This window comes from Amblyomma maculatum, chromosome 1, assembly GCF_055883805.1.
Source record: "Amblyomma maculatum isolate TAMU_Amacu chromosome 1, ASM5588380v1, whole genome shotgun sequence".
NCBI classification, from domain to species: Eukaryota; Metazoa; Arthropoda; class Arachnida; order Ixodida; family Ixodidae; genus Amblyomma; species Amblyomma maculatum.
In genome coordinates, this window is record NC_139344.1 from 75117469 (window position 1) to 75130063 (window position 12595).

The 12595-nt window shown below is 45.3% G+C and overlaps 1 protein-coding gene across 8 annotated transcripts in view; it reads right to left on the reverse strand.

Moving 5' to 3' along the window:
* Positions 1–7742: 7742 nt before the first annotated feature.
* The window catches only part of LOC146202823 (uncharacterized), a 208286-nt gene continuing 203433 nt past the window's right edge, over positions 7743–12595 (reverse strand). For 7 of the 8 annotated variants that reach the window (XM_084588353.1, XM_084588360.1, XM_084588355.1 and 4 more), the window contains one exon: positions 7743–9448. In XM_084588353.1, the coding sequence (XP_084444479.1) occupies positions 9260–9448 (189 nt within the window). In that variant the 3' untranslated portion in view covers positions 7743–9259. The remainder of the gene's footprint in view (positions 9449–12595) is intronic. The other variant, XM_084588358.1, reaches the window with a different exon arrangement.

Genomic DNA, 12595 nt, shown 5'->3' on the forward strand with positions numbered 1-12595 from the left:
CTTAAGTTGAGGACAACCTAGAGGGCTATAGAAAAAAAAATGGTAGGGGTAACATTAAGAGATAGGAAGCGTGCAGAGTGGATCAGAGAAATAACTCGTTACTGACATTCCAGCGGAAATTAAGAAGAAATGGACATGGGCAGGACATGTAGTGTGAAGAGAGAATAACCGATGGTTGCTTAGGGTAACAAACTGGATTCCAAGGGAAGGAACGCGTAACAGGGGGTGGCAGAAAGTTAGGTGGGCGGATGAGGTTAAGAAGTTCGCAGGGGTCAAGTGGATGCAGTTAGCACAGAACTAGGTTAATTGGAGAAATATGGGGGAAGCCTTCGCCCTGCAGTGGGTATAGTGATGTTGATGATTATACCTTCAGCGACCGATATTAGTAAGCAAGTTCTCTGGATATGGCAGCTTATCCACGGCTTAAGGTCGAGTACAGGTAGAGTGGGAAATAGGAGAGATAGAAATCTTATAGCGGCCTTTCTCTACGAATGTCGTCAAGAACAAGAAATACTTTTATAGATGTTTTTTTTGCTTAGTTCATGACACCGCTTTATACAAAGGGGGAAATATTCTTTAAACGTGGTTTTTGCTTCGTTTATAACACAGACCTGAAACTAGCGACCCGTGCAGGCCACGCTCTGACGTGCTCGATGGTTTCTGAGGTAGAACATCTTGAGTGACAACGAAAAAAAAAAAAGACAACGAAGCATTGGTCATTTTATTGTGCGCTGTTCTTCGTGAGCAACTAGTTTATGGTACATTTTATGGTAGTATTCACAGACCCATTGTTGTAGCGAATTTTCCATAGATCACCTACAGATAATTGCACAGATACAGAAAGAAGTCGTCAAAAGGAAATTGCAAACTAGAAGCATCGCTGATCTATACTGGGAGATGAAAAAAAAAAGGGGGGGGGGGGGGGTTCTAAACAGCTTAGACGCGTTATACGATTCGAGGAAGCGACAAGCTTTCTTTATCCATGAGGACTGCCGAGTGTAAACTTTCCTCGGAGCTGAACGGGTAGCTCTGGAAATAATCGTGTTACGAGGGCACTGGTTCCCCCTTTCCTTTTTCTTGCAGCCTGTGTGTAGCTCTGCCGACTTTTTACTTATCCGTCTCTGATTTTGGAAAACCGGAGACACTAGTTGGAGATGGGGCTGTAGCTGGTGCTGCACCATCGCCGACGCAGAAATTGAAATAGGGGAGGAATTTCTGCTCGCATCAGGCGGCGATGGCCCCGGCACGCCCAGCACGAAATTGAATGATTTGAGGGAGGGGCCCTCAGGGCTGCAGGCGCCCGCCCCCCAAGAACAAGGCCCCGCTACACGAAGAAAACGCCACGCCTATGCTGCCTCCGTCCTTGGCCTCATTTTCGTTACTCGCCTTCCTTTTGCCACCCTTCTTCTCATGCTCACTGGCGCGAGTGTTGTGAACGGCTGCAGGCCTATTACCTACCTGCTCGAGCGGACAGGCCTGTGAGTGTCCAAAGCACTTCTGATTTGAAGTGGGTCCTGAGGAAAACAACTGGCGACATCAAGACGACACTGGCTCGGGTTTCTCTTTCCTTCAGTGTGAGAAAAGAGTCGCCCGCGTTCGACTAAAAACGACTGTCATCGACAAGGCGGTTGCAGACTGCTTTGTCAGGACGAAGAGCAGCGGCCAACATCATGACCGCCTCTTATACCTTCATCTGTCTGACGACCCCAGAGGAAACAGGGGGACGTCAACCAAAAATATCCCATCCCACCAGCTATCAAAAGGAGAAATACTGACAGCAGTGACCGAAACCGCTACTGAAGAATTTGAAACTGCAAAGAAACACGTGGCGGATGGCTGGGCATCGGCAAAAGAAAAACTGGATAAGTGCAAATTGCACTGAATCTAAATGTTTTAGGTAACATAGTCTTGCTGAACCATACCCCAAACCCATAATCCCATAATCGAAGGAAGAGCGTACTACAAAGTGATAGATGTGCAAAAGGCAGGTTCTGTCAGAGCCCCAATCTTACCGTGACAGCACTTTCAGTATGCTCAAGGATCGAGAAACTTTCTTTTGAGGTTTTTTATGCATCGTGGGAATGAGAGTTTCTTGCCACAGAAATTTGTACTCATTTTTTATTGGTAAAATAGTTTCATTTAGGTGTAGGTAGGGGTCGGTTTGTAAGCCTCGTTTGAAACAAGAAAAGTGTCACTTTTTTTTTTTAGAAAACTGAAATATATTATCTGCTCATGTCGATAGTTTATTTATGGTCAGCTGCATTTGGGGGGGGGGGGGGGTCTTTCAGATTTTGATAATTTTAGGATGCGTATGCTACATTTAAGTCATGAACATACACAGAATACATTACGAATTTTGGCACTATTTTTCTTATGGAATTCATTTTTAGAGAATTGTACTTCAGATACATCTCTGATGTATCCTGTTCTCCTGCACGAAGTTCCTCGGAAGAGAGAGAGAGAGAGAAAACTTTTAATGAGCATATAATCAGTAAAAATTCGCAGGAGCTGGGTGGTCGGTGCCCCTAGTCCAGGGCTCCGCTGGCAGCAGCTGACTTGCGGACTAGCTGGATAATCCAGGCTTGCTGGTCCAGGTTGTCGCTGGTCAGGGCCGCCTCCCACTGCTCGTGTGTCGGGTATGGCACTATTAACGTTGGGTCAGGTTTGTCCTGGCATTCCCAAGAGATGTGATAGAGTGTGGGGCTTGCACCGCACCAAGGACAGTAACTCGTGTATTTTGTTGGGCTTATCTTATTTAAAATTTGAAGATTAGGGAATGTGTTTGTTTGTATTTTTCTCCAGTCTATAGCGTCCGAGGAAGGAAGTTGTTTGTGTGGTGGTGAGAAAATTCTTCTTTCTAACCGTAGGTGTTCCAGCCTGTCGCCGTAGGGTCCTAGGAAAGAGGTGAGGTAGGGATGGGGATCCGCCCGGTTTGTGAGAGCTCGGGCTAGATCATTCGCTTCCTCATTTCCTTCTAGGCCTTCGTGTCCAGGTGTCCATGTAATTGTGTGCGTCTGGGAGATGGAACGTAATATTGCACACGCTCTTTTGTGAGGTTTTCCGGCCAGGTAGTCCCTGCAGGCTGGTTGGGAGTCCGTCACTACGTGTGATGACTTCTTTAGGTTCTCGTGTTTTTATGGTGATGGCTATTGCCAGTGATTCCGCTTCCGCAGGATCCTTGGCATAGATCGAAGCCTGAATAATTGGCCTCTTCTGGTGGTCAACTGCAGCTATTGTGAACTTGCCAGGTTTGCCGTAAGCCCCTATGTCCACGTAGACAACTTCCGCGTCTTTAGACAATTGTTTTTCCAATGATTTGACTCTGGCTTTCCTTCGGCCCTTCTGTAACTCATGGTGCATGTGCTTGGGTATCGGGTTCACATAGATGTTGTTTCTTGTGGATGTCGGAATTTTTGATTTAATCTCAGAAGTTCTTAGTGCCTGCCATAGCCCTAGTTTTGACAGGATTTCCCTACCCGCCTGCGTTGTTGTTAGGCGTTGTTTCTGACTCTCTAGAACCACCTCCTTGAGCTCCTCGAAGTTGTTGTGCACTCCGAGTGCCCAAAGACGTTCCGTTGATGTTGTTGGCGGGAGGTTTAGGGCCGTTTTATAGGCTCCTCTTATGATAGTGTCAATGGCCCTTTTATCAGTGAATCTAATTTCGTGATATGGGAGCCCGTAGGTAATCCTGCTAACGACTAGGGCTTGTACAAGGCGGAGGGTGTCCTCCTCCCTCATCCCTTTCCGGCGCCAGGTCACCCTTCTAATCATTCTGGAAATTTGGTTGACTGTGGCTACTGTGGCTCAACTCGGAAGAGTTGAGCCTAAGCGCACATGAAATGAACGGTTCGACAATGAGTCCTTGAGACATTTTAACACCTATACCGCGGATGCCCAAATCTGCTATGTTACAAAGAATGCTGAACCTCCGCGTCGTATCGTATGCCTTCTCCATATCGAAGACTGCAAGGCAGTTCTGTTTATGTATGAATGCTTCACAGACAGTGTTTTCAAGGCGGACTATGTGGTCAATAGTAGAACGTGATTTTTTTTTTTGTAAATCTACTGGTAAGTATTTAGAAGTTCCTGAGATTTCATGAAGGACAAAGGTTAGTCTGATATTTAGAACACTTTGCAACGATTCTTCAAAGCATCTTGTGAGGGTTATGGATGTACAACACCACGAGTGGTTGGTGGTTTTCCTGGTTTTTAGGAAAGGCACAATAATAACTTTCTTCCATGCCTCTGGGATCTTTGCATATACCCGTATTTTGCTGGAAAAGTTATGTGCCTATATAACAGGTGTGGAGAGACGCGAAGGCATTTCATAATTTATTTCATCCCGGCCAGGTGCCGTCTTTTTACCAGCAGATCGAACCATATTTCCTGTAATTATGCAGTTATATGGTTCATTTTCGCTGCCATTTGGAAGCTTCTTTATTTTTTTTAATGAGGGGGGGGGGGGGGGGGGGGGCTGTCGCTTTCTATCTTGAAAAAGATTTTGTATAAAGAAACTAACTGCAAAAAGCAATGTTCACTTAAAATGTTTGCCTGCTCCGCTATGTTCGTTTGTGTGCCAGGATCTTATAGAAATAGAACTGTGAAATGGGAGAAGCTACCGTTGAGTTTACCAACTTGCTTCCACAATTTTTTCGATGTGATTGAACTGTTTATAGATTACATATAACTTCACCAGGAAATCCTTTCGGCAGGATTACATATTGTGCTTTAGATGTCTTTCTGAATTTTTCATTTGCTCTGTGTGCAAAAAAAAAAAAAAAAATCCCCGGGCCTCATTTTGTTTTCACTTAATTCCCGCAAGTACCAAGCCTTGTGATTTTTTGGCACAACACCTGAGGACTACAGGATAGCTAGGTATATGCTGCAGCAATGATACAAGCTCTAGACTTTTTCTTCAGATCATCAACGCCAGGTTATTTGAATAAACTTTTTCGAGGTTAGCTTAGGGCTGAAATAATGGCCAGTTGGCTAGGTGAAAATTCCATCGTTGCGGCTTGTTTAGAGCAACGGATGGTGAAGATGTTAACTGATTATGGCAGGAAAATGATCACTTCCATGTGGATTGTTGGGGCACGTCTCATTTAAAATCTGTAAAAACATATGGCAATTAAGACCGATCTAGGCAGCTCATTGTTCCAGTAACTGGAGAACAGTATGTGTGCTTTCCAGTGTTGAGCAACTAAACATTGTTCCACAAAATAAAATCTTCTAAAAGACGACACCTGGTATCGATTTGTTTACTTCCCTAAAAAGTAGAGTGTGCGTAATATCTACCACCAGATATGGCTCATGGTAACTGCTTAAACAAGATTCCAGATGATGAAATGTGATAGCTGAATGAGGTTCTCAAGATAAAAAAAAGCATATTTTTGTTTTATAATGAAGGATGGTTACTGCAACCGCTTCATAATTTAACGCCGACTTGGCAAGTGGTAACTACACTCTGAATTACAATAGTGACAACCTCCGGACCGCCTGCTAACTTGCTTTCAGTCGTAGTGAAAGGCAATTCCTTTTTAGAATGTTTGTGTTTATGTCCTACATCAGTCTCCAGTACACATGTTAATTGAGACAAATGATTTCAAAAGATTGTTTACATGAGTGCAGTTTCTAGCAAGTCGACAGCAGTTCTAGCTCTAGAAATTTCATGTTTAATGATTTGTGTGGATGTGACCAAAAACTATGGTTCCTCGGTTGCCCAGTCCCGCTATTCCTTTTCTCTCTCTTTTTTCTTGTTAGATAGCCTTGCCGTTGCTGCAGCTAAGGCGACGTATGGAATGGTTGTATCCATCACCTGTCCAGAGGTGCTGGGGGTTCGCCGACGAGTAGTGAGTGGGAAGGTTTAGGGCTTCTCCTGTGTAGGGGAAGCCTTGAGATTTGCAGACTGAAAGGTTAGCGGGCCGTGTTTCACAGACGACAAGGTAGCTTTTACTGTCTGTCTGGGGCACAGATGGTTTGCCATCTGCGGTGTGCCATCACCACACACCCCGTTGACATAGTTCGGTTTCGCTGAGATGTCAAATATGCTCCAATTCTTTGTGGAAATCTCACTGAAATTTTAGAAATGGTAGATAAGTTTCCCAAATATTTCAGACAAGACTAGAAGAGATGTTTACTTCTGTTGGTGCTGTGCAAAACGAGAAAAGAAAAATGTTGCGTTAAGTTGTGTTTACATATTTCTATTGAACACCTATTGAACTGGCACCCCCACGGCGTTTTAAAAATGTCGTGCCAATGAAATGGGGTTTCAAGTTTTTACAATGTGTTCCAAGATGTGTATGGTTGTTCTGTACCGAAAAACGATGTCATAGGTACCCCGTGAAATTGGAGCAATCATTAAAAATTTCGGTTACATGTATTTTTAAGGGCCCCAAGGTCAATTTTCACTGTTGATGCATCGCGACCCCCCCCCCCCCCCCCCCCCCCTTTTCTCTTTTTTAACACTGAGCTAGTCTTGCACACTAATACGCGAACACGTACAGCGGTAGGTGCACTGGCACCTGTCACCATGGAGGGTTTGCATTCATGGGAAATTGTAGAGCATCCATTAATTTTTTGCTCCACGAGTGCAGTGTGGTTCATGCAACGCCTACTACAATCGCTTGCGCTTGTGCAGCGTGCTGGTGACCGTGCATGGCAAGATAGTGCGAAACCACCACCACCTGGGAGCACAACTTGACCGCAAGTCCTTGGGTGCAGGAGCAGCCGTGGTGTTCTATTTCATTAGGAGTTGGGACGGAAACGTGCCGTACGACCCAAATTGAAAACTTCAGATTTTGAATATATTTCCAGAGCACAGCTTTTGAGTCCTGAAAGGAGTACGCAGCTAAATTTTTCACATCTCAACACATATGTGGGTGCAAAAGTTTGCAAGGTTTAACAGTTGAATCTAGTTCAGTGAAGTTCTGCTGCAAAGTCAAAGATCATGACCACTATGATGAGGTTGTGGCTAAGCAATGCATACACGACCTTGACAGAAAGCAGGTGTAGTTTATTCGAGATCAAGAGGTAGTTTTGAGAAGGAAACTCCTGACTAGCCCTCCACTCTCTATGTTTTCACAATTTCTAAAAGGACCTTGCTGGAGTGACGCAGTAGTTAGGGTGCTTGACTACAGTGCCCAGGAGATAGGATCGAATCCCAGTCGCGGATGCACTTTTGGATGGAGGCGAAAAGCAAGGTGCCCATGTGCTGTGCAATGTCAGCGCAGGTTAAAGACCCCAGGTGGTCGAATTCCCAGAGTCCTCCACTATGGAGTCTCTCACAGCCAGAGTCACATTGGGATGGTAAACCCCACAAACCAAACATGGTAAAAAAAGACCAAGATTTGACTTTTACAGAGGTCATACAAACTTCACTACTCGTTGAGACATTGTTGCTATGCTGTGCTTCTAAAAGGTTTTTGAACCTTTTGATGCCTAGGCCAAAGCGCAGAACGGAGCTCGATCTTTGCTTCGAGTAGAGCCATCACTCAAACTCAAAATTGTAGCAGCACACAGAAGGTTCCATTTGGCACACCTGCCAGTCTCCTACATTAGGCTACACGCGAGTAACCATACCTGCCCCCTTTTTTCACTTCCTCCCCTCAAGGACTGCTCTGCACTTCCCCCTTAGAATAAGGACTCCCCTGAGCTTGATGTGGCTGTTTAGAAGGTGTGCCCTTTGCCAGCTGCAAACGTTCACTGCAACCTGAAGCAGCAATACCACCAAGCAGTCAGCAAAATGCATAATCTTCGTGCTTTATTTATTGCAATAAACTACGTACAGAACTCTCCTTACACAATAAGTGCCCATCACATTTTCATTAGAAAACAATTGAGGCCGCAAAAATGTACAGGACATTTATGCCTGCATCCCAGAAAAAAATAGGAGAGAGGGAGGAGGGATTTACGACAGCCACAAAGATCCTACTGAATCACATGGCTCCCAGCGCCTACTTGGTGCTACAATACCTCTCTGGAGGTAATAGAAGAGTCCACACAAACTTAAATGCAGCGCAACACTAGCCGATTAACCACCACGCAACTTCAAAATAACATACAAGCTCAGGACTTTAGCCCAGAAATCAAAGTACAATATGTTGTTGCCACAGATACCAGCCTGCTGCATGGCAAGTTGATTTCACACAACACTATCAAGGTGGCAGCGGCAGAATTTTTCCGTAGTGGCAGTTCCGTATTGCGATGCGACACTAATCGCACACAATACTTATAACATGGCGCTCTTAAATGTACACAGCGCACCACTTGCAGTTTTCAACACACACATTTTGAAACGCAAGAGCAATTTTTATAACTTTCAACCCAGTTTAATTTGCGCTGCTGTTTGCAGAGTGACATCTCTCCAGTGGTGGGCCAGATATGTCGCTCCCTCCTCTGCCGTTTGCACGAATAAAAGTCTTGGGAGACTACAGCAGGACTGCCCCACATGCCAGGTCAATACAAATCCTGCCTCCCTACAAGCATGAATATAAATTAAGAGCAAAAGCACGCCAATGATCAGCAAAATAAGCACTAGAGGCGTGAATGGAAACCACTCCAGTTCAGTTTCCTACACTGGTAGGGGACAAACATATCAATGTCAGACCCCACTGGCCTCATTTGTCACCACTCCAGGTTTGGACAGAAACAGAATCAAAAAGACATTCAACCACAGGATGGAAGCAAACAAGCTTTAGATCCACAAAACAAGGGCACGAAATGAAAATGCCCTATGAGAAGAAAAATAAGGGTACGTCATTAAAAAAATTTCAAGTGGCAAAAGGCTGCCCACAAACATAGATTCAGCTACAGCACAGTCATGTGTACACAGTTGTTACATATGTATAATATTTATAATATCCAAAGTTCTCCAACCGAAGTTCACGTTACCCTTTTCCGAAACGGACAGAAACTCGCAGACAGAGAAGGGGGCCATAATTCAGCAGCAATGTACACATACACACGCATGCTCTCATGTTGAAAATTCCCTTGTTTGCCACCTGCCCCCATGTCAAGCACACGAGTAAAATATGAACTCAGACCCTCGATGCCGTTCTTAAGGCAACAGGAGACCCAAAGTAAAAAAGGGGTTAGGGGGAGGCCATATTTATTAAACCATGGACCAGACAATCCTTTAAGGAAAGGGGGACAGTGTAGGCAAAGAAAGAATGTAAGGGGCAAGTCAACACACGGCTTCCCAGAGGCAGCCAAGCGGCGGTGAGGGCCTTACAGGCGCCGGTCCCAGCCCAGCAGATGTGTCTCACTCCTCAGCTACCTCCTTGGTGGGCACAGCCTTGTCATCGGAGCTGTCGTTGACCACCAGGCCATCTTCGGCTGCTGGCTCAGGGGCTGTTGGCTTAGACTGGGCAAAGAATAACTGCGCCTGCTTGACCGCCTCAGCCTGCTGCTTGGCCTGCTGGTCGCTGGTGGGCAGCTTGAGTGGTGGTGTCTGCAATGGGTGAAGATAAGCGCGCTCAGTCGACCTCAACATTGAAGAAGCATTTACTTGCCACTTCAGTGCAGTATGCAACGGCAAACCTCCCTATGGCTTCAATCCATCCCACAAATGGCTTTGCAGGTTTGCAGACCGAAATTGTGCCCATCACTGCTAATATAAAAGTTTCACATTTCTTTCCCTGCATCACTGAACAGAAAGCAGACCAATTTCATAAGCAGTTGCTCCACCACTGCCGTATTGCACTCCAAGTGTTGTGTACTCCTGAGACTGCCACACTAGTGCATACATGGTGAACACCAGGAGCTGTGCTGCTGTCATGGAACCAAGGGTTATGACAGCAGCACCAAGCAGATCAGCTTAAGCTGGCAAACCGCAAATTTTCAAGGTCTTAAGCATCACGTGTGCACTAAGATAATTTCAACGCTAGCAGGTGGTAAGACTATTTCGACAAAATAGGTGCAGTCTGGTAAGACTATAGACACACCGAATACCCCAACAGCTTGAACCAAAGCAAACCCTGAACAGCCTTCCCGCACATCCCCATTCAGGAAAGGAATTAAGCTTCTCCACCGAAGCACCTCTTCCACACACAAATGTAGACTATGCAATGTACTACACTTGGCCTAGCAATGATGTGAGGAACTGAAAATGACTGCTGTGCTCACATGCTAGAATTTAAGGAAATGGGGGAATTGGACACAACTGCATGCTTGATGCATCTGGGCCCTCCTTTTCAGAAATTACTGAATGTTATAGGCTATAATGCAATGGCAAATGAACCGACAGCCACTAACAGTGACTGACTGGATCCTAGCAGAGGTACAATGTAGCCGGGGGCAGCAGACCATTTTGTGGCAAACGAGATAGTTTGCAGAGATGTGGCGGCTGCAAATGGCAGCCACCACATTAATTGGAGGGATGTGGGTAAATCCTTAGCCCTGCAAAGGGGGTGTGTTCAGACTGATGATTTTGTAGGCAGCTTCGAATATGCCTACACAGTCAACAAGTCTGCTACTTATGTAAAGTAAAATCTAGTTAATTTGACCCCTGTTAAGTCAGAAATTTGGATAATTTGAACTGGGAGCACAATCCCTGCCAATGCCCATGTAAGTATGGCATCTGACGCTCATAAATTCCGACGGGCGATCACATCGAGCGATCATAGAAACAGACCTCCCCAAACCTCAACTGCATAAAGCATTGGTGCCTGCATACTTTCTGCACGTTATGGCAGCCACAACAACAATCAGAAGTTCCCCATTTCCGAAATAGTTCAGCCACAAATCTTCAGTTTCGTTTTGGGACACTGCTTGGCATGTCACTGTTCTTATCTTAAGATGGCATCACACTGTTCTGATGCCTATGCATATACCCCTCAAGTGCATCCACATGCTACTTTCAGTATGCTGAAACTATATGCTGGACATGCGCAGTTTCATTACACAGTATGCTTCACGCAACGTTTTACAGTATTGACAGTGCAATGATAACACACCCTCAGATTGTAACGAGGTCATTTTGTGAAAAGGCACCACAGCTACTGCGTCACATTGAGAAAAGGGTAGCGAATGCCTTTACAATTCTGGAGCACTTCAATGTTTTCGACAGTGTGCACAAAGGAAAGCATTTAAAAAACTAGGAAAAACCATTCTCACTTGGTACAACCTTCTGGATGTAAAACCAAATTCTCGTCATGGTTCTGATGAACAGGAACGTTATTCCCACTTTTCTGTCTAAATTTTATGATGAATCTGTGCTTACATGAACTATACTGAAGTCATGTATATGAAAGCATGACACAGCATGAAGCCAGGTGACCACTGACCACCACCACAGAAGCAAGCAGGTGACTTCCACCACCATACCCCTAGCGGTGGCGGAAGGCTCAAATACCAGAGAAAAACTTATTCTGTAGGGGAATACACGCTCCCTCTCAGTGATTTGACTGGATGCAGCCACTTTGCAGCGGCCAAAAGTCCCTTTTGGCACAGAAAATGTGAAGTCATATACCTGCGAGTTTGGCGCAGATATATACTTCCCAGCGCATGAGTCGCATCACTGAAATCATATTACTGCAACCCCCCCACCCTGCAACTCTACCATCATGACAGTTTTTCAAATGGTCCTTGCTTCTAAAGTCCGTAGATGCAGTGTTCTGCGTTTTTAGCAACAAAATCTCCTTAGTTCAAATTTGAGGTTTTAAGGTAATAAAACAGCTCTTAGCAGCTGTTTTATTACAGCCTCTGCGGCACGAAAAACCTCGGATCACGCTGGGAGAGCAGCATTAACCCGTATAATGCAAGATACAGCCGACTGGTGGAAACGCGGCAAGCGGATGTCAGTTCAGTTGCGACTGTGAGCGGTGACATTCAGCTTTAGCATTCCCACCAATGCCGAGGGCAAAAAATTATACAAACGGAATACAGGCTAAGATGGTAGTGTTTTGATGGCTGCTGTCAAGTCGTCCAAGTGCTGTAGTGATAGTACACCAGTATGTAAAAGTAGAGGGACCAAAACAAAACTGCTCACCACCTTTTTCTGATGTTGAAGCGGCAGTTTCTGAGACATATGCATAGTGTACCCTCATGCTTGCCATCTTGACCAACAAATTTGGTCAGGCACACCTTTTTATACAGAAAACCAGTAACCGTACCAGTTCGCATGGTCTCTCCATTTTTGCGCACGGGTGTACAGTCAACGTCAGCCTTGTGTAGAGCGCTCGGACAGTGCTCATCCCGCACTAGAAACAAATTAAAAATCAGCCCATGATTTGCGGACAAAGTGCTCATGCTCATCTTCGCAGGTCTGTGTGGGTCTACTTCTGTACAAGCACTGCTTGTAAAAAGTAGAAACTGCGACGAGGTATCATTTTTATGCAGGGAAGTGCGCCGATTGAGCGCTCTACACAAGGGTGACGTCGACTGTACGTCTGACCCCCCAGATAGTCCAACTTACCTAAAAAGACTCCACTATGGCGCCCCTCATAGCCAGTTAGTGCAAAACTTTGGAGTACTAATGCAAGATTACTGCAGCACCGACAAGCATAGTATCGTGGCCCAAGAGTACAAAATGACGTGTAGTGCAGCACCATGTTTGCTTCCATCTAGCACTACTGTCCATACCAACTGTTGACTCCAG